Consider the following 22,367-nt stretch of genomic DNA (forward strand, 5'->3'; position numbering starts at 1 on the left):
GACCACGTGGCCTAACGGATAAGGCGTCTGACTTCGGATCAGAAGATTGAGGGTTCGAATCCCTTCGTGGTTAATGTAGTTTTGATTTTGGATTTGACGTTTTCCCAACGGATTGCTTAGGTAGCCAACTACACAGCAACAGATTCTCTCCGTTTGTCTGCCTTTTCCAAACCCCTTTCTCCCAATTCTTCTGTCGCAGTTAAATAACCTCAGATTTGGAGTTGTTCCCACTTAGTGTTCTTTTTCGCCCCCTTTTATTGGCGTGGTGGTGGTGACCACTTAGGTTTCTTGCCTTCTCCTAGAATGACCTGCAGAGACCTAGAGGCTCCTAGGTTTATTTTGCTAAGTCTTTATTTTAAAATCATTTTGTTGGGGGCTCATACAATCAGTCCATCCATCCACTGTGTCAAGTACATTTGTTGCCATTATCATTCTCAAAACATTTGCTTTCTACTTGAGCTCTTGGTATCAGCTCCTCATTTTGCCCCTCCCTCCTTTCCTAAACCTTGATAATTTATAATTATTATGTTCTCATGTCTTACACTGACCAATAGCTCCCTTCACCCACTTTTCTGTTGTCCATCCCCATGGGAGTGGGTTATATGTAGATCATTATTATAAGTTCCCTCTTTCTCCCCGCCATCTTACCCTCCTGGTATCACTATGCTCAATATTGGTCCTGAGAGGTTTATCTGTCCTGGATTCCCTGTGTTTCCAACTCTTACCTGTACCTGTGAACATGCTCTGGTCTAGCTGGATTTGTAAGGTAGAATTGGGGCATGATAGAGAAGAGGAGGAAGCATTAAAGAACTAGAGGAAAGTTGTATGTTTCATCGGTGCTATACTGCACCCTAGCTGGCTCCTCTCTTCCTGTGACCCTTCTGTGCGGGGATGTCCAATTGGTTTGGCAAGCTTGATGCAGGCCCAGTAATGACAGCCATCCCAGTGGCCCTTGTAGTAGGAATCCATCTTGCTGGAAAGCTTGAGTACCTCATCACCATAACCCTGCCCTTAGGTTGGATTTTCCAGAATTCTCCACTCCATAATGAATATGTAGTATTCTAATTAGCATAGTCAAGACACCAGGTAATGTTTATGCATTGGGCTGCTAATTGCAAAGTCAGCAGTTCAAAACCACCTGCTGTTTTGCTGGAGAAAGACCAGGCTTCTACTCTGTCCTATGAGTTGGCATCAATGGCAGTGAGAGTTCTGGAATAAGCACATTAATATACATATGACTTCCTTATACACGAGGAGCTGTGTCTCCGCAGCACTGCTGTTTAGTCAACAATGAATTCCCCTGGCAAGGTTCTTTTTTAAAAAAATTATTATTGTTGTTTTTTAGAATTTTTTAAAAGGTTCTTAACTTTATAGCATAGGTGCTGATGCTTAATACAACTCGGAGCTTTTATCATTGCCACTCAGAGCAGTGACCTGTAACACTGTTAGATACATGCATGGCAGTAAGAATTTGTGGGTTACAAAACATATATTTTTAAGGCTTTTCATATAAAAGATTTCTCATTTACATTTCCTCTGAGTGTGGTTCACTACAAACAACAAATTCACTGCCATCGTGGGGATTCCAACTCATAGCAATCCTGGAGGATGGGGTAGAACTGCTTCTGTGGGTTTCTGTAATACTTTACTATGACTCTGTGACCTTGGGGAAGAAGGAAACCTTGTCTTTTTTCCTGTGGAGCGGCAGGAGGTTTCGAACTGCTGACCTCCTGGATTGCAGCTCAATGCGGAATCATTTTGCCATCAGGGCTCCAAGTGATTACCAAATATCAAATATTATTGGACAGATTTCCATGATTAGGAAGAATTTTTTATTGTGCGTATTGTGGGATTGTCTGCCTCTTCTATCACCACCACCAACAATGTAAGAGAACTATGAATGTTCGGTCTGACTGGTGCCATCGCAAGCACTTGAAACAATGCCTGGCACATAGTAGGTATTCTGTAAACAGTCATTAACACACAATGATCGAGGTTTTGAAACAATAAAGTAAGGGAAAAGAAGTCCCAGTACAAGTGATACTTGAACAAGAGAGGTGACGATATGACCCAAAGAAACACCAAGAAGAGTCCCCCACCCCCCACCCCCCAAAAGAGGGGGATAATAGCAAGTGCAAAGGCTCAAAGAGAGGATTGTGCAATTCCAGGACTTGACAGGAAGTCAAGGTGGTGGGAGGTTGGGGAGGGGGGAAGGGGTGGAGGTGGAGGGAGGTGCTTGAGCAAGAGAAAATCTGTGTTAGGATGTGCAGTCCAGCCTCCTTTCCGGAAGGGTCCTAAGGGACCATTGTGCAATTGAAGGGAAGAAATTGAGACCGACAAAAGTTTTGGGGTGCTCACCACCACCATGACTTCTGGAGTCAGGTCTGCGCAGAGAAAAAAATTGTATTTCCAACAACTTATAGACGCTCAGACATACCAGCCCCCCCTAATTTCAGGAAACTGTTAGGTAGCTAGATTTGGGGAGGGGTTGTCCCTCCCTTGCCTCCAAACCCTTGTAAAGGAGGCTGAAAAGAAATCAGGCAGCAATTGGACACATATGGGAAGACGCAAATGGAGCATACACAGACTAGGACCCTTTAGACCCAGGTAAAAGCAACACAGGTGGACCTAAACTCAGCCAGTGATGGGAAAAGCAGGAAAGCAAATTTCTCTCTTTTGATCTTGTGGCAGGTCAGAGGGCAGGGGTGCACGCTCTAGGCCTACTCCAGGGCCACATGCCACTGGGTTCTTAGGCTCTTGCTGACTTGACCTCGTGGTTCCCGGAATTCCCTAGTTCCACGTGTTCTTTTCCACGTAGTTGTTCGTGCCCATCTGTGAACCCCAGTGCTTTCCAGAAGTAGGGTGTCCCCTTTTGAGACTGTAAAACCTGAAACTTGACCTGCCCTTCATAAAAACTCACTAGTATTACAAAACGTGCTTTGTTGTGAATTCTTTCAGCGTGTGAAGCAAAGACCCAAGGTACCACCCACTCCAGAAACCTAAGAGTAACCACAAAGTGGGCTGTACCCTAATGCTAAATGTCCCTGAATTCGATGGCTGAGTAATTTAACACCAGTGCTGGGACCAGGTCAGGGGCAGTGACTGTCCCCAAAGCAGGAAGAACAGTTGGAGTATGTCTGCTCCTGTAGATGAAGCTGCCAGCTAGATAGCAACCAGCCATGTGCTTGCTTCTAAGAGGTAATTTTAAGTTAGCACTATTATGGGAGGATAAAGTGGGGAACAATATTAATTATGAGAATGTGATTGGGACTCATTTCTAACTGACAAGGGTGAAGGCCTCCCTCAATCCCAGAATCCTGGCCTGCAAGGCTTCTTAAGATGCCAGAATAAAGAATTTATTGGCACACACTCTTCCCATTCCTCAGTTTCCCACAATAGGAGATCTAGTCAGACCGTCACAATAGACCAGACAGGCGTTCAAGGTCATGAATTAAAGGAGGCATTTACACTGAGTAAGAAGGAAGAGGATAGAAGGTTTAGAGTAGAGGGGTGACATCTGATTTATCTGAATTAGCACGATCATGCTGACTGCTGGGTTTGAAAGGTAGCTAGATTAGGGATTGACCCTAATGTGCTGTAAATGAAAATCAGCTGTCCCCGCCACAATAAAGGGGTTGGAAAGAAATCAGGCACACATTGGCCACCTATGGGAAAATCCAGAACAGAGCATGCTCACAGACTAAGAGCACCTAGGGGCAGGTGATGCTAAACCTGGCCACAACCTAGACACATGACATCACACAGGTACGCTCAAACTCCGCCAATAACATTGGCCAATACGCTCAACCACGCCTCCCCAGCCAGTGGGGATAGGAGGGGATAAATACCAGACTGAGCATAAGCCAGTTCCTCTTGTTTGGGTGTTCTGTTGCAGGTCGGAGGGTGGGGGTACACACGCCCCCATGCCCTCCCCGGGCTCCAGCTCTTGGGAGTTCCTGCTTTTGGTTCGACAGCTTGGTTTCCTGCTCCTGTTCCCGCATTCATTCCACGTGGTTTTTCGAGCTCCCACGAGCAGCCAATCTTCAGTCTCGGACTCTTGCCTCCATCCCTGTGAGGCCTGCTGGCTTTCCAGAGAGAGTGTGTAACTTCTGAGACTGTAATAATTAAAACTTCCCTTCCCCTCATACCAATCGCTTGGGTTACAAAAGTGCTTCTGCTGCGTGGATTCTTTTAGAGTAAACCACCCCAGAAACCTAATTGAGGCGCTCACTTGTCCTTGCCAGGAAATCTGGAAGACAGCTACTTGGCCAACTGACTGGAAGAGATTTCCATTTGTAGCCATTCCACAGAAAGGTGCTGCAGCAGAATGCTCAAATTACAGGCCAACGTCATGAATAGCACATGTCGGTAAAGATCATCCACCTACAGTTGCAGCAGGACATTGACAGGGAGCTGCCAGAGGTTCAGGCCAGATTCAGAAGAGCATGTGGAACAAGGGATATTAATGCTGATGTCAGAATGATCTTGGCTCAAAGTAGAAAATACCAAAAAGACGTTTACTTGTGTTTTTATTCCCTCGTATTTTTAATATATAATAGTGATATCCAAATATTTGTGATTTCTTTAATATTAGGTGGTATCACGGATAATAACATGAGTTATTACCATCAAATCATACCAAAATTTCAAGCACATTTTTGATATGAAGAAACCACAAAATTGACTTTAAAAGTGAAACATTACCGTGAAGGCTTCAAAGATGAGTTAAACAATGCAAGTTTTATATAAAACATATATTGTGCACTGTAACAAACGTCTCAGTTTCAATTTAAATCGCAGAGCTAACATTTTCAATGGCAAAGTTATCTCAATTGTGTTCAGTTAGACAAATATTTCTAATAATTGTTAGGTTTCTGGAGTGGACTGTACCTCCCGTCTTTGCCCCACACGCTGAAAGAATTCACGTCAAAGCTCGTCTTGTAATCCAACTGAGTTTTATGAAGGGGAGGGGACGGTCCAGGGTTTACAGTGCCAAAAGGGGACATGCTCTTTCTGGACCGTGTGCCAAGCTGCTCGGAAGCCGCGCTGCAGTTCATAACTGGGCCTGGAAAACATTGAAAGGAACACCCACAGGTGTGGAATTGGGCAATCCCTGGGAACCAAGAGGTCAAGCGACCAAGAGAAAAAAAATCAGCAAGAGCCCAAGCACATGGGGGCCCAGCAGGTGGTGTGTGTGCCCCTGCCCTCTGACCTGTCACAAGAACAAAAGAGAGGAATTTGCTTTCCTGCAGCTGGCTTTTAACACCCCTGGCTGGGGAGGCGTGGTTGAAGGTATTGGTTGACTTCATTGGCTGAGTTTAGGTCCACCTGTGGTACCTAAGGTAGGTGTGCCCAAGGTGTGTGTTGGTTTTACCTGGGCCTAGGGGATTCTAGTCTCTCCAAGCACAGTTTGGGGTCTTCCCATAGGTGTCCAATTAGTGCCTGATTTCCCCCTAACTTCCTCATGGGGGCCTTTGCAGGCATGAGAGGGACAACCTTCCCCACCCCCCTAAATCTAGCTACCTAACAGAACCTGATGGTGAAGTTACTCTACTATACTTCTCTTTAAAGTTCTCTTTCCAGACATAGTTTTAAATAGTTAATAGTAGGTACCGACTTTTCACTTACCTTTTTATGTGATACCCTCATAATTTTATACCACAAAGAATGTGAGCAACCTTTTAACTTATAACCACTTTGAAGTTTATTTTATTTTATAAATCATTTTATTGGGGCTCATACAACTCTTATCACAATCCATACGTTCATCAATTGAGTAAAGCTCCCTTATACATTCGTTGCCCTCATCATTCTCAAAATTCACCTTCCACTTGGATTCCTGGAATCAGCTCATTTTCCTTTTTTTCCTCCCCCTCCCTCCCTGCTCCCCTCTCCCTCATGAACCCTTAATAATTTATAAATTATTATTTTATCTTATCTTACACTGCCAGCGTCTCCCTTCACCCACTTTCCTGTTGCCCATCCCCCAGAGAGAAGGTTACATGTAGATCCCCAAGATCGGTTCCCCCTTTCTACCTCCCTTTCCCTCCTGGTGTCTCCACTCTCACTGTTGGTCTTGAGGGGTTCATCTTACAGCACTTTTATTGAAATTATTGAGAAGGGCAGTTTTACAAATGCTTGGACTTTCAGACAATTAAAAACCTTTCATGTACTAAAATTTTACAGCATGATTTGTTTCACTTCGGTGTACAGTATGAAAACTGACAAAAGGAGGTCATTTAAGCAGAATCAATGACACCCCCCCCAAACACCGTGTATTCCTCCCTTTGATCAGAGGGAGGGGAAGAAGGGAGAAAGAATAAAGAGGGGGGGGTAAGACAAGAAGAAAATAAAAAAGTCCAGGCAGGCAAGAAAAATACATTTTCAGAGTAGCCCTGCAGACTGAGCTTCCTAATAAAACCTGTAACTTCATACCTGTATTTCAGCCTGTCATTTTCTATCAGACGAGAGAAACGATTGAGGTTTCAGGAAATTATGTCATCAGCGACTCAGTTTACATTCAGGCATCTTCTTTGCGTATCACTGAGTCCCATCATATTGCAGCAGCACCCCCGTTGAAAGCGTCTCCTTAGTGACTGAAGTCCTGCCATGGCACCCATATGATGAAGAATCTTGGATCCATCATTTTGGCCATTTGTTGATTCAATTTTGCCGTCTGTGACTGGCTCACATTCTCAGACCTGTCACTGACTTTGAAAAGCTCTCTGATACCATCCCCCCTTTTTTATCATTTGTGGAAATTTAGTATATTGTGTCAAAAGCTTTTGGACGTCTCTTGTGGACACACCTGCTCCTCTGGTTACTCTTCAGCACCATCTGTCTGTCAAGTTCTCCATCATTTATACAATCCCTACATTTCTTTAGCTTGGCCATTGACTCCTGTTCATTTCTTTGCTCATAAAATCTCCTCCAAAACCAAGGATCAGCTGCAGGGTCTGACTGAAGGGGCCCATTCTCATGTGTTTTGAAATTGCTCATTCACATCTTGCCATGTAAACGGGCATGTTTCAACTTCTCTAGGCTGGCTGTTCATCGCCATCTAACTTTAACTTGTTGAATGTATCTATCAGGCCTCGAAGACTCAAGGTCATCTATATGCTCCTTTGTACCCATGAAAAAAATTCGACGTGTGGTGAGAACTACACTGCGTGCCCACCACGTTTGGCATGGCCTTCAAGGTTGGTCACGGTTACAGAAACTACATTTCCTTGATCTTTAAAAACTTTGGCCAGGGCTTCACAAGCCTGTCCAATGGAGACATTCATTGCTTAAAAAACAGCCAGGCTGTATAGCATCAACAATTTAAAGCATTTCTTCAAACAATGGGTCTTCTTGTTCACGGTGGCCACTTGTATCCACAATAAGAATTACAAATTTTTCATTAAAATTTTTTTCCTTGGGGATCTATGTGTAACCTCCTCTCTGGGAGATGGGCAATGGGAAGGTGGGTGAGGGGAGACACCGAGTGAGGGAGACTATTCAGGGTGCAGGGGGAAGGGGGGGGCGGGGAGGGAAAAAAAGGAAAACGAGCTGATTCCAGGAACCCAAGTGGAAGGCGAAGTTTGAGAATGACGAGGGCCACGAATGTATAAGAGTGCTTTCCTCAATTGATGTATGTATTGATTGTGATAAGAGTTGTATGAGCCCTAATAAAAAGATTTATTAAATTAAAATTTTTTTTCCCACTCCTTCAATGGCAATGATAACAGGATCCATTTCTGCATAGCTTCCGTTGGATGAAATTCTTGCCTGGTTGCATTGTTTTTAAAGGCCCTGCTCTGAATGTGTCTGTACTTAGCAAACAGGCCCTCCAGCCTTTCCTTTGGTTGTACTATGTTAGCTGTGAACAGGTTGTTCTACCACTCTCTTGCAATCCAACAAACACGATCACATTCTGTTTCCCTTATGTGGGGTTCAGGCTTTCACCCAGGCTCGACAAGCTTTACAGGTTCTTTTTAGAAAAGTCATTTTCTTAATATAATATTCACATAGCATAAACTTCCATGGTTAAATCGCTTTTAAAATAAGTTGTACATACAAAACCATAATCAGTTCTAGTACTCCCTGCCCCTCCTACATTCATTGTTTTGTTCCCAAACCCTCTCACCCTCCCTGTCTCCCACTCCTCTCCCTGTTGTATCAGTTATTAGCTCTATGCATCTACTCCTTCCGTGTTCCACAAATTGGGAAACCCGACAGAAACAATAAAGAAACACAACCAAAATAAAATGACAAGAATAAAATAATATAAAGATAAAAATACAAATCAAGAGTAAGAAAGAAACGACCACCATCAATATTTAAAATGCAGAGAAGAAATATTTTGATGTGGACCAAGCCTAGAACAAATTCATCTTGAGTCAAGATAGAGGTATACCATGTGTGATCCACCATAATGAGGCTTATAATAATCCCTGACAGTAAAGATGGTCAGGTCCCTCGTCTGTGGCCAGAGGGGATTTGCCAGAGGCTTCCTCTAACTAGATAGTCTGCAGAGGCTTTTGGGGTTCCCACTGTCCTCCGTAGCCTACAAATTGGGTGTTCACCATTTCAGCTCCAATACTTTCTCAAGAGTTCTCTACAGATACTGACTCATTTTCCTTTTAAAAGATATTTCCAGATTGCTTTTAAAAAAATTAGCTAATCATTTTATTGGAGCCTCTGAGAATTGGCTGCAGCAGGCCGTAGCTGGAGACGTGGTCCTATTACACATGCACTCCCTGGACATTGTAGGCAGAGTGATGGGTGCTGTAGTGTCAGATTGTTAACTCTAACAGAGGATATAGGAATCGTTAGATCTCTCAGGGTAGATATATACCTCGGTCCTTGGCTCCGGGTGAGAAAGAATTCACCCTGAAGCCTGGTTTGCGATCCAAGTGAGTTTTAATAGAAGAAGTTTCAGGTTTACCCAGGCACCCATAGGACTCCTCACTAACTTGCAGCCTCCCTAAAAACTGTTCGGAAAGTCATGAGGTTGACTCTGGACTCCTGCCCTTTTCAATCATTCCACAGGGAGGCGAGGTGGACGACCCTGGTCGACCCCATTGGCTGAATTGAATACACCTGGCCCAGGTGGGCCAATCCAGGTGCAGCGCCCACCCAGGCGTGCCCCCCTTTCTGTCTGGAAACCTGAACCTCTGAGCATGCCCAGTGCACCACTCCTTCATGGGCCTGTAGCTCAGACCTCTGAGCATGCGTAATGGATGCCCCAGCCCCTAAGCTGGCCTACTTTAACAGAATTGGCCATGAGAAAAACCAGAAGTTACCTGTGGATCAGCTCATGCATCAAAGGAGATGAGGCACAAGAGATCATCTTTCAAAGGAGGTGCTTGACTTACATGTTTCCTTTAAGAACATTAACCTTGTCCATAGGGGAATGGGCAGCCTTAGCCCAAGATGTACATCTGGTGATTCTGTGAGTTACAGATTGTACTCCCATCTGGGAAAGCAATTGTACTCTAAAGAAAGAGAGGAAGAGGGAAGGAGGGAGGGAGAATTATAGTGACACCCTGAAAAGAAGAATACAAACAAAACCTAAACAAACTCACTGATATAACTATTGGAGTTACGTCATAGCAACTGGTGGTTTCAAGCTGCTGACCTTGGGCGATAACAATCTGAGGCTTAAACATTACAGCACCAGGGCTCCTTATAGACATCCCACTCCCCCACCCACCAAGAGTGTGAAACGTCCTGACTATATAAGCGGCATACCAGTCTCTTAGGCTGCCTTCCTTCCTTGCCCTGCCCTTTATGGTCCCGCCCATGACGACTTTACCAAAGAATTTGCAGAAAAGCCCCCACAGACAAAATGCCCTGAGGAGGATTTTTTTTTTTTTTTTGTAACTGCAAAACTGTAGCCTTCTTTACCAAGCCCAGGAAAAAAACCAGATTTCTGTTACTAAAACAGATCCGGAGTCTCACTGCCCCTTTTTGATTGGCTGCAGCAGCCGGTGGCCCTTCGCGGTTTTGAACTTTCAGCGATTTTTCGTTGCCCATAGGAAAACAGAATCTAAATTTCTTTGTACTGCCCTTTCCCTGTCTGTTCTTCCATCCCACTAAGCACATTTCTTTTCTCTCCAAACTTCCATCCCTCTAATCTGCTTCCCCACAGCCCCCCATTTGTAGCACACGAAAGCAAGTGGATGGCAGCAAGTTGAGGATCCTTGTTGGGATAGTCTAGGTACTTTAGAGAAACAAATCCACAGAAACTCATGTATAAGAGAGAATTTTATATAAAGGTTAAGTGTGCATCAAGAAAACATCCCAACCTTGTGCTGCCCAAGCCCACAAGCCCAACATTAACCCACATGTCCGACATCAATCCGCAAAGTCCTCCTCCATTTCACAAAACAGACGTAATGATGGTGACTGCAGGAGTAAAGCTGAGTCAATGAATGTGTAAGAATCTCAATGCTGGCAGGGGTCTCCACATGAGTGCTCCAGCACCCAGGGCTGCATCAGGGTAGGTCCCTATGGCTTCTCCTCACGGATGTCTTGCAGGAAGTGAGCCTTGCTAGTTGAAGGCAGCTGCACCCTGGTCTGCCCATCACAAAGCAAGAGACCTGAGAACTCGAAAGGCCAGGCTCAGGGAGCCATTTATCTCCCTGCCCTTCAATTAACCCCACATGTGTTTATCGGCCAGGTTGGCACAATAAACTTTAACTAACTCACTTGTATTTCTTCTTCTACCCATAATGCCCGCCTTCTTAGCTACAAGGCAAGTGCTTATTTGTTCCCTTCCCGCCCCACCCCCTAGGAGAGCCATAGTGAACCTTTGGTCATATTCAAAGAACTGTCATACTGGACCTACTAGTTATTGGTTTAAGGGGCGAGAGATGCACAGCAAGGATAGTCGGAATAGTCAGCGACCTCAAAAGGCCATTCCCACACCGAATTGGGATTTGCACTAAGTACAAAGGAATTGTGTGCTTGCTCATCTAGTTAAGTATCCCAGATGCACTTTCTACAGTTTCCATATGGAATTTTCCTATCCCAACTGGGCCCAACCCTGGGCACACACCCACTGAAAGAGGGGCCCGTAAACACCACATGGCTGAAAAACGGCCCAGCATTTTTTGATCAAGACAACTACCTACAAAGTCTGTTTACTCTGTAAGCTCACAGAGACTCTGTTGCCTAGGTCCTTATGGAGGCACGGTTGTCTGCACTGTGTCTCCCCTGCTAGTTTCTATTTCTTAATTAATATCTTTACACATTTTTTACTTTCTAATGATTTTGTCTGTCCCCTCTCCACAAAACCCAGTCTCTGGTTTAGGATTCCTCTTCATGGCTGGTCATGGGACAACATGTAATCTGCTTCCTTTTAAGAACGTTGAACTTCTAGACTGAAGGAGACTTTGCTGGATAAGAATATCTTGTATATGACCTTGCAGTTGGTCAGGAGAGAAAAACATATCCTAACCTTTACCAATGTTTATCTTTTTCTAGGACTCCTCCATCTACTTGAGAGTCTCTGCTGTGATAAATCTTAACTGTGAGCATACGTTCAGTCATGTGAATCTTTCACAAGGTTCATCAAACTCCTAAGTGGTCGTGGGGCTACTGGAAATAACCAGTATTTTCCCTTGTGACACTGTCTTTTCTCTTTCTTTCTTTCTTCCTTCCTTCCTTCCTTTCTTTCTTTCTTTCTTTCTTTCTTTCTTTCTTTCTTTCTTTCTTTCTTTCTTTCTTTCTTTCTTTCTTTCTTTCTTTCTTTCTTTCTTTCTTTCTTTCTTTCTTCACAAAAGGGAAGAAATGTATTGGAGCCCATATGGGAAACCCCAGAGGGGCCCAGCATATCCTCTGTGTAGCCATGCCCAGCAAAGGATCACACCATTCACTGTACCCCCATGTCCCATAGGGACTCCCCTTGAGCCGAGCCCCAAAGTCCCAGGACTGGCTGTGAGTGGAGACAAGCACTGTGTCTTTTAATCCCTCTGTGACCTGTGAAACAGTTTCAAGTGCATTCATTTTCCACCTTTTAGGGGCCTGTGGAAAGCTTCTATCCCACTTTTAGTACATGCTGCCATCTGGTGGGACTTGGTGTAACTGACTCTGAAGAAACCAGCCTCAACCCACCCCAAATCATCCCATCCCCAATATGTCTCACTAATTGTATCAAAATCTATATTACCTTAAAAAAAGAAAAAAATTATTTAATTTAAGGTCTTCTGAAAACACACATTTGAGACAAAAAATTCAAGGCAGAAAATAATTCTGTCTTGAAAGGGCTAAAGAAATATCCTGCTGCCCTGCACATATTTACTTGGTTAAACCCTGCGTCAACTTAATGCCCTTTTCTTTTCTTAGCACAGTGTCTGGCACATAAAGGTCAGTAAATAAATATTTGAATAAGCCTCCTTTTTGAGAGAGAAGTGGAAGGGCATGCAACTACACTCGGGTTTTGAAAAATGAGCGGAGAGAATAATCCTGTTAGAAAATATAAAAAACGATGCAAGGTAGAGACACGGAGGTGGCTTTCTCAGCTCAAGGTTTAACTGTGGCCACAGAAACTCTTTTTTTCTAGTTGCTGCTCAATTATTTACTGCCAAGATTAAGATTCTTGAAGATGCAAAGATTGTCCAATGGCCTTCTACTTAACCACGTGGCCACACCTATCTAATAAGGTGAGCTTTCTGGATTAATGTATAAACCCTGTCCCCCAAACCCTCTAAAACCGTGGCTTCTACCCTCGTCTCTACTTTTGGCACTCAACTTGTTTCAGCATTTTTCTGGCTTCTCAGAGCAACTCGTAAGTGTCAGGATAAGTAGATGGCAATATTATCACGGTCACGGTGGCAATCAAAAATTTTAATTTATTATACATTATGGTAATATTGATAATTGAATGTCCATGAAAGACATTCTGTTTCCTTGTAGAGATTGCAAATGGTTTCGTTTCTCTTAGATCTTAGTTGTACATTTTTTACCTTATATCTGTTTTAAAATGTTATTATTATTTTGAAATTCTTCAAAAACATTTTTATTTATAAATACAGAAACTAAACTACAGGTCAACTTTTGAATAGTGAGAAAAAAAGAACCTTAGCAGAGGATGGTTTCGATCCATCGACCTCTGGGTTATGGGCCCAGCACGCTTCCGCTGCGCCACTCTGCTGTTCAGCTTTATCATTGGCAAATAATACTGTTCACCTTACGTACACGAGACTCATCGCTTCTCTGAAATGTTTTGCCACCGGAAACAAAAGTAGAGAAAAATATAATCCATCAATTGTTACAGAAAATGGATTCAGACTCACGGCGACCCCGTGCACGCCAAAGTGTAGTAATACTGTAATCATCGGGCTTTCAAAGGTCTCTCTTTTGAATAGAAAAGTAACACATTAACAAATCGATACTTTTGTTCGGTGCACAGCACTTCCGGAGCGGTGAAAAGAGAATATAATATAAAGCCAGAGATGGAATCGCGGAAGATTGCCAAATCAGTGAGATTTCTTTTACGAATCGTCACCTCAGATATGTCATCTACGGGAATTTTTTTGGGTCAAATTTTCCTGAGCTTTGTATATATAAAAAAAATCCTTCTCAAGGCGTTTTGTCTGCGGGGGCTTTGCTGCAAATTCGTTGGTAGTCATCGTGGGCGGGGCCAGCAAGCACGCAATTGCTTTCCATTTCCCGCGAGCGCCTTCGGTTTTCAATAAGGTCTCTACCGAAAGTTGGGGTAGAAAGGGGAAACGATTATAAGGATCTACATATAACCTCCTCCCTGGGAGACGGACAACACAAAAGTGGGTGAAGGTTGGGAGATATCAGACAGCGTAAGACATGACAAAATCATAATTTATAAATTATCAACGGTTCGTGAGGGAGGGGGGAGAAGGAAGGGAGAGAGGGGAAAACCAGGAGCTGATACCAAGGGCTTAAGTGGAGAGCAAATGTTTTGAGAATGATGAGGGCAACGGATATACAAATGTGCTTGACACAATAGATGTATGTATGCATGGGTTATGGTAAGAGTTGTATGAGCCCCCCTACTAAAACGATTAAAATTTTTTAGTGATATGCACCAATTGCCATCAGTAGCAAATTAAATGTAGATTGTAATAAACTTATAAAACATAATCTTTTGTATGTTTGGAGATACATTTCTGAGAAGTAGACAAAGTAGAGGTGGGCCAAAAATGAAGATTTGACTTGTCCTCGGGGGAATTATCACAGTTATGAGTTAGAAAAACAAAATTTTATTTGGCATAGGTCAAAAACAAAATTCATTAGTGAAAGATGAAAACCCGAGGTGCAGAACGGAGACAGATTAGCCAGGATTGTTAAATTGAGAAAGATTTTACTGAGGGAAAGAACTCCAGGGAGGGAAAGGAGAGCAGAGAAAGGGACAGGAAGGAGCATTTTGAGCTCACAGGCAGGCTCTGCAACTCAATGGATTAGATCAGGGAAATCTCGCCTGTAGGTGGGGCAGTGGGATACTTGTAGGATTTGGGTCAGGGAGATGTGCAAATGAGGTGAAGAAATCTGGTGGTGCTTGTGCACTGCTAATGAGAAGGGAGGCTGGCTTCCTGGTGCTGCAGCTGCAGAGTCTGAGTCTGTCACAGAGCAGTTTCCTGGAATGTGGGGGAAGGGGCCGCACAGTCCAGCAGGCTATCTTCCGGGAGAGCCGCGGGAAGGTGCCGCACGGACCAGACCAGGCCCAAACAGGGACCAGACCGGGCCCAAACAATTAGCAGTGAAGAAATAAATTAAAAAATTCTGGCTGGTTATGAATTTAGTAGAGAACGGTACTAAGGAGATTCAGAAGAAGGAATAATTATCATGCACTGAAAAACATGTTGCAAATCTCCTTAGAAAAGGAAAATTTGTTAAAAAAATGTGTTCTTAGAAAAGAAAAATTGGTAAAAATATGTGTTGATTTTCACAATATTTCCCTCAAGCAAGACCAATCTTGGTTACCAAATTACAAAACAAAGAGCAGAAAGAACCACGCCTCTTTCCCCGCCCCCTTAGGTTTCCCTGCCCCGCCCTGGCGGGCGAGGTTTCCCGCTTCCTCTCTGGTGGTTCTCAGTTCGGTCCGCACACGGACATATAAAGGCCGGTTTCTGTTATCTTCTCTCACAGCTTCTTGGAGCTTTGTTTCTCTCAACATGTCTGGTCGCGGCAAAGGCGGGAAGGGTCTGGGCAAAGGCGGCGCCAAGCGGCACCGCAAGGTGCTCCGCGACAACATCCAGGGCATCACCAAGCCCGCCATCCGCCGGCTGGCTCGGCGCGGCGGCGTCAAGCGCATCTCGGGGCTCATCTACGAGGAGACGCGCGGCGTCCTCAAGGTGTTCCTGGAGAACGTGATCCGCGACGCCGTCACCTACACGGAGCACGCCAAGCGCAAGACGGTCACGGCCATGGACGTGGTCTACGCGCTCAAGCGCCAGGGACGCACCCTCTACGGCTTCGGCGGCTAAACGCAATTTGCGACTCATCCCTCCAGCAGACACACAAAGGCCCTTTTCAGGGCCGCCCACAGTTTCCTGCAAAAGAGTTAACACTTTGAGAAACACGTAGTGTTGAGGGCTGAGACCACTGAAGCAGGAAAAGGACAAGTGAGAGAAGAGCTTTACATATTTGGTTATGGGTAGCTAGTGATATGGTGATAGGGGAAAATGATTGAGAAAGTGGGATATTAGAAGGAATTCTAAGCACAGTGAAGGTACAAAGACCAGATGCTTGAAATAAGATCTGAGGCCAGTGTGGGTTGTTAGTTCCTTGTAGGTAGAGGCTAATTGGTTCTAGTCAGTCTAAATTACTTTGGCTTTACGAAAGTGAACTTAGCCCCTGTAGGATTTTGAGCAAACTGCAGACATGATCTAATTGATATTTAAAAATGCTTATCCTGAGTACCTGGTAAAACACTGACTGGCTTGGGGGTGTGGGTGGAGGGCAGACACCAGGTAGGAGTCTACTGCTGGAATCCAAGTGAGAGGAGATGACTGCTTTGTGCGGATGTTTGGAATCTTATGAAGACAGGGATAGGATTTTCTTAGGGAGTGATGTGTAGATATGAGGGGTAATACATGGATAATTCCGACGGTTTCAGCTGTACCACGTGGAAGGATGGACATGGCAATTGCTAAAATGGGGGCGGGGGGAATAAGGAGGGAGTGAGTTTTGAGAAGAATTATAGACCTAGTTTTGTACGTGTAGAGTTGCAAAGATCTGTTACTTGGCTTAAGAGGAAGATAGGAAATAGGCAGGTATGTTTCTGGGCTGAAAATAAGGTTGACAGTTGTCAGATTTTAACTGCCATGAGAGTAAAAAGCCATAAAATCAGATGATCCCTCTTAAAGAGAGGGCTTTTAAAAAAATAATCATTTTATTAGGGACTCATACAACTCTTATCACAATCCATACATACATACATACATCAATTGTGTAAATCACATTTGTACATTCATTGCTCTCATTCTTAAAACATCCGCTCTCCACTCAAACCCCTGGTATCAGTTCATTTGTTCCCCCCCTTCCCTCATGAACCCTTAATAATTCACAAATTATTATTTTGTCATATCTTGCACTGTCCGATGTCTCCCTTCACCCACTTTTTTTTGGTTGTCTGTCCCCCAGGGAGGAGGCAAGGAGAGGGTTGATAATGAAGAGGATCCGTTCAAGTTCTGAGCCTGAAGTCAGAGAAATAGGGAGTGTTTACTGTGTATTGTGAATTACAGATTTATGATGGATAATTTTACTAAGGATTTTTCTAATCTCAGAACTAGATGAAATGTTATTCTTTGACAGAAGTGGAAGAGCGGACTCAGAAATAATATTCTATATATCTGAAACGTGTTCACAAATAGTCTGGAAAAGAACTGTGGAGGATCATTTTGGGGTCCAGTGATAGATATACATGCTCTTTCCCAAATGAACCTTCCTCCTGCTATATTTTACATGTCCTTCCAAGGAGTTCTCAAGCCTTTTGAAGCCTTTGTTTAAAGGAACGCTGTTTCAAGGGACTTTGTTTAAAAGCCCTGTGTCTGCCTTTGTTTTTCTCTTCCTCAGCAGGCTCCTGATCTCTAAGAAGTCAGATATTGAGGATGCACATCAGGGCCTGATTCTGTTGAATTGATGTTTCCTTGCTGCTGTAGAGATACTGCATGCACATTGGGAACTGGACTAAATCACCCACGTTGAGGTTTCACCTGAACTCCACACTCAAAGGACCCCGCTGCCTACACGACAGGATTATTTCCTGCCCAATGACTTTAGGCTTGACCGGTGGTTTGCTGTGGTCAGTGAATGTGTATGAAAATGACCACTCTTGTTCAGAAATCCTTAGAGCCTTGTCATTGCGTCTTTAGTATGACTCTCAGGGTGAAGACGTGTAGACCGAAGTTGTATCTGATCCACAGGGGAACCACAGTCCACACACATCATGAAAAAGAAATAAGCCTTTATTATAGCAATACACTGCGACTTGGATTTTGTTGTTGTTAATTACAGCACCACCTGCTTACGTCTTTTTGATACAGTGTCATATTGCATCTCAGACTTCTGAGAATGGTTGAAGGCCATTAAGACTCAGCCTTGAAATGGCTGAGAAGTCTCATGACCTATGTGTCAGTGTTTGCTGATTTCTTCTGTGACTTTACGTTTTGGACAGACTGTCAAGAACAAGAAAGTATGCAAGGTCTGGGAAAAACAGGTTGTTTAATTTTCTCCAGGATGTCTGGCTTGGCAGAAGATAGAGTTGCTTATGTGTATCAAATGTGCTTGCTAAACAATGAGATAATTATAACCCCGGGTTGTTTCTGCATGGATAAAAGGCGTATGTAGAATAAACTCGGGGCTTCGGTATTCACTTTTGCCCTCCCAATACTTTCTCTCTTCTTCCCCTTAATCCTCACTCCCCCTTTCAGGACTGTTCGACTCATTGGCAGTCTCCGACAGAGAATTGCTGTGTTCAGAAATCATTTGTGCTGCTAAGATTCATCCCTGTAGCTATAGTTAATCTGTTTCAACAGCTGCCTTAGAATCCATCATGTGATTTTGCTGAAATTCTATTTTTTAATCACTAGCATGCCAGAATAGAGGGTATGAAGTACAATTGCAATTGTGTAGATTGCTTAATAATCCTATTATAGAGAGGTAGACTGCTTTGTAAACCTAATGAGATAAAAATGCTCGAAACATATGGAAGTGCGAAGTAGATGCAATTTTAGGGGAGATAGTCAAGAAATCTCAGTTCTAACCCCAGGCACATCTGTTGAGTAGGTGAGCTGGGTTGAAGATCGTTTCCTCAATTATGAAACGAAGGGATTCAAGTACATCGGTGGTTTCCAAGCGATCACTCAGGGATAACGTTAGGCAGTACCCAAGCTTTCACTATTCTGGGGTTGGGTGAGCTATGTGAGGTCGGTGTAAGAAGTTTTCCTTTGATAGTTGTTGGTAGGCCTGGTTGAGTCCGGTTAGGTTGGCTTTTCCCACCCCGCCTTGAAGCCACAATAGTAAATGGTTGCTTGAGTCCCTTCAATGCTTTTCTGAAGAGGGTTCCAGTTCTCTTTAGACACCAAAGGTTATCAGATGATTTCTCTTTCATCTCTTTATTACTCATAACAAAAGACCTACTTAAAAAACAACAAAGACAAACTTCATGAACACAGAGCTTTGTATTTGATCCTCCCATGGATGTAGGAGACAATCGAGGATGAATATTGTTGCAGAGAGGCCTGGACATATTATAGTAGTGATAACAATCGTTGGCGTGGATTCAACATGCACTTTGTGGCAGGCTCTCTAATATGTGAAAGTGCAGCAGCCCAGTGGAACCTTTCCTGCCATGCTCACTGCTAGGCAGATAGACTTGCCAGTTCTCATCAGTCAGGATCATGAACTCTGCATTAGTTTTTTGAGAACCAAGAATACAAGACAACATGCATTTGAGTGGGGTGGGTAGGAGAAGGGCAGAGCCCTAGGGTGGATGAATAGTTACAGTGCCACTCAGTAGCAAAGGATGCTTTCTTCCTCTTTGTTTACCTTTTGCATTTGCTTCTCTTTTTTTCCCCCAATCAGTTTTGGTTTTGAGTGAGTCCTTAAAACAGCAATCAGTGCCTTGGAAGAGGAGCTAAGGCCCATCTCCACCCCTACGTTAATAATTCCTAGTATTTTTCTGGCTCTTAAAGCTACACAGCACTATTTTGCTTAACATTCCTATTTTTTCATTAGAGACGGCGAGGAAGGAAGAGAAGGCTAGAGAAGAACACTTAGTTGTGTTTCTGGGGTCTCTTCCTTATAACCCAACACGTGACCACTAAATGAGGCTTAGTCTTAGTTGTGAGTCCCTCAGTGTGTTGTTAACTGAAAGTATGATCGTTTGACTCCACGTGGAGTCACCACTGAGTTGGAATCCATTCTGCAACTACCAGTACAAAGGTTTTAGTGTGAAGGTCCTTGGAATTTATGACACACAGAGCTTGAACTGGCACGTAGCGATAGACACTAGGATAGAGTGTTTACAGAGGGCGTGGGACAGTGTATTCCCACTACCAAGAGTAGGACACGATCAAGGACTTGATCGTATATGCCTTTTAATAGACTGAAGACCCGGTTCTGAATCCATTACCTGTGTCCTGTAGGGATCATCTTGCAATGCCATACAGCAGTTACTAACAGGTCCACCTTTCATAGATAAGGAAATGTTCACAAAGGCTTTAAGTAATTTGTTTAAACTCAGTATTCAAAGATGGGCACGCAGGTCTGTATTATGTCCTAGGAGATTTCCCTTTTCAGGTATGCGTGGGTATTTCTTTTCGTGAATACATAGTTTTCAAAAATTGTTCAAAATTAGATTTTGGAGAACAGGGACTGAATGCCTTACAACACCAAAACTCACTGCTTGAGTGAATTCCAACTCATAGCAACCGTATATAGGGAGTCTGAGACTATAAATCTTTATGGGAGTAGATAACCTCACCCTTCTACTGCAGAACAACTGGCAGATTTGAACTCCTAGCCTTGCGATTGTTCTAGGGAGAAAAGAGATTGCCACCTTTCACGTATAATTCATGGAGACACATTTATTAAGTCTTATAGAGGACAGAGAGAAGGCAAAAACATGTCGTTCAGATGAGGGAGACTGTCACCGTGAGTCCTAATGATTTCTGAGGATTCCCAGGGAATCAGCCACTTAAATAGAATATGGATAACCAAAGCTTTCACAAAATCATAACTGGGGGCAGATTAGTATATCACAGTTGAAAGTGGGTTCAGAAAATTAGGAAAAGGGGCCATGACTGAGCTCTATGGCAGATTAGACAAGCTCATAAGATTTGTCCAGGGTCCTCTGACCTGGGTATGGTCATGACTCATGACTATGTGGATTCTCTCATTGCCATAAACTCAATTCTGACTTAGAGGGACCCTATAGTGCAGAAGAGAACTATAGCTGTGGGTGTCTGATATTGTTAACCTTTATGGGACTAGAAAGCCCCATCCATCTTATTCCAGTGGGGCAACTGGTAGTTTCCAACTGTTTTCTTTGCAGTGAGCAGCCCAGCAAGTGCTAATCCAGGATGCCACCGGGGTCCCTGTGTTAGACAGGGTTCTCTAGAGAGACAAACCCAGATTACTAATAATTTTATACATATATTTACAAAGATAGATATATAACACAAGAAATGAACTGTTAAATTATAAAGCAGTATAAATGGCTTAGTGCAACCCACTCCCGTGAGACAGTTGTGAGACACTGGCAGTCCTTCAAGTCTTGAGGGCCGCCAGTTCATCCTCTGTAGAGAGAGCTAGGTTATCCAGGCACAGGCAGCAAACAGCAAGGCAGGTCACCAATAGTCAGTCCCCAGCTCAAGAGATGTACATTCCAATTCTCTGGCGGGGCAGATCTTAAAGGGGCCTCAAATTACAGTGACACTGTCCACGGGTTAAGTGTCCCTACAGGTAGAGTAGCTTGCAAATTGAGGCACAGAACAAGCAAGGCAGCCACACACTGGTCCGATGATCCAAGAGCAAGAGACAAGAAAGGCGAGGCTCACCAAGCCACGTATCTCTCCACCCTTCAATTTGTTTAAACATGTGTTTATGGGCCAGGCTGGCACAATAAACTATCTCAGCCCTTTAGGGCAGGCTAGGGGAGTGGTAATAATCACGTCCATATTGCTGGTCAACGGGCAGAAAGAACTCCATGCAAACTGAATCTATGTGGAGACTTGAACTTGGATTTAGGGCTCCCACTCTAAGCCAGAGCCTTCCAGTCTGAGGTTTCCGCATCTAACCCCTAATACAAAGCAGTCCATCCAATGCGTGACAGTGCCACCTCTGTTTTAAGGGATTTGATCCAAAGAGCCGGGTTAAAAGTTTGGGTAACTTAATGTTCACATTTATCTGCTTTGGAGAAGTTTGCCAGATAGACATAGTGGCAAATGTATACATTGCTGCAGGTTTACATTGCTGGTACTCAGTTTCTTCTCCACACCAGTGTCCAGAAAAATGAAACTTGAGATGGTCTTTTAATTTCCAAATTACGTACACACACAACAAAAGGAACATGCCCCAGTGTAAGAACTTTGCTGAGTCTCTAAGAATGTTTATCACCTTTCTTTTTTGTTTCCCTTTCTGCTGATGCTGTATTCTCATTGACCCTAATGTCCCTGTTTTTAACCAGCGGCTCCCCGTGGGCCCCTCCCCCCCACGAATGTCCCTATTTTTTTTTCTTTTCTCCTCTTTTTTTTTACATTTTATTAGGGGCTCATACAACTCTTATCACAATCCATACATATACATACATCAATTGTATAAAGCACATCTGCACATTCCCTGCCCCAATCATTCTCAAAGCATTTGCTCTCCACTTAAGCCCTTTGCATCAGGTCCTCTTTTTTTTTCCCCTTCCTCCCCGCTCCCCCCTCCCTCATGTGCCCCCGGTAATCCACACATTGTTATTTTGTCATATCTTGCCCTATCCAGAGTCTCCCTTCTCCCCGTTCCCTGCTGTCCATCCCCCAGGGAGGAGGTCACATGCGGATCCCTGTAATCAGTTCCCCCCTTCCAACCCACTCACCCTCCACTCTCCCAGTATCGCCCCTCACACCCCTGGTCCTGAAGATATCATCCACCCTGGATTCCCTGTGCCTCCAGCCCCCATATGTACCAGTGTACAACCTCTGCCCTATCCAGCCCTGCAAGGTAGAATTCGGATCATGGTAGTTGGGGGGAGGAAGCATCCAGAATCTGGGGAAAAGCTGTGTTCTTCATCGGTACTACCTCGCACCCTGACTGACCCATCTCCTCTGCTAAACCCCTCTATGAGGGGATCTCCAGTGGCCGACACTTGGGCCTTGGGTCTCCACTCTGCACTTCCCCTTTCATTCAATATG

The 22,367-nt window shown here is 43.9% G+C and overlaps 1 protein-coding gene, 2 non-coding genes and 1 pseudogene across 3 annotated transcripts; 2 read left to right on the forward strand and 2 right to left on the reverse strand.

The window, feature by feature from the left end:
- On the forward strand, positions 1-73 carry TRNAR-UCG (transfer RNA arginine (anticodon UCG)). The gene has a single exon. It is a non-coding gene; the product is annotated as a tRNA-Arg (tRNA).
- A 6,436-nt stretch (positions 74-6,509) lies between these two features.
- On the reverse strand, positions 6,510-7,976 carry LOC142442060 (signal recognition particle subunit SRP54-like; annotated as a pseudogene).
- A 5,093-nt stretch (positions 7,977-13,069) lies between these two features.
- Positions 13,070-13,141, reverse strand: TRNAM-CAU (transfer RNA methionine (anticodon CAU)). Its single transcript has one exon. It is a non-coding gene; the product is annotated as a tRNA-Met (tRNA).
- A 1,996-nt stretch (positions 13,142-15,137) lies between these two features.
- Positions 15,138-15,463, forward strand: LOC142437603 (histone H4). The gene has a single exon (XM_075540702.1). It carries the CDS (start codon positions 15,138-15,140, stop codon positions 15,447-15,449), a length of 312 nt encoding a protein of 103 aa, XP_075396817.1. The 3' UTR covers positions 15,450-15,463.
- Positions 15,464-22,367: the final 6,904 nt, after the last annotated feature.

Source organism: Tenrec ecaudatus, chromosome 1, assembly GCF_050624435.1.
Source record: "Tenrec ecaudatus isolate mTenEca1 chromosome 1, mTenEca1.hap1, whole genome shotgun sequence".
NCBI classification, from domain to species: domain Eukaryota; kingdom Metazoa; phylum Chordata; class Mammalia; order Afrosoricida; family Tenrecidae; genus Tenrec; species Tenrec ecaudatus.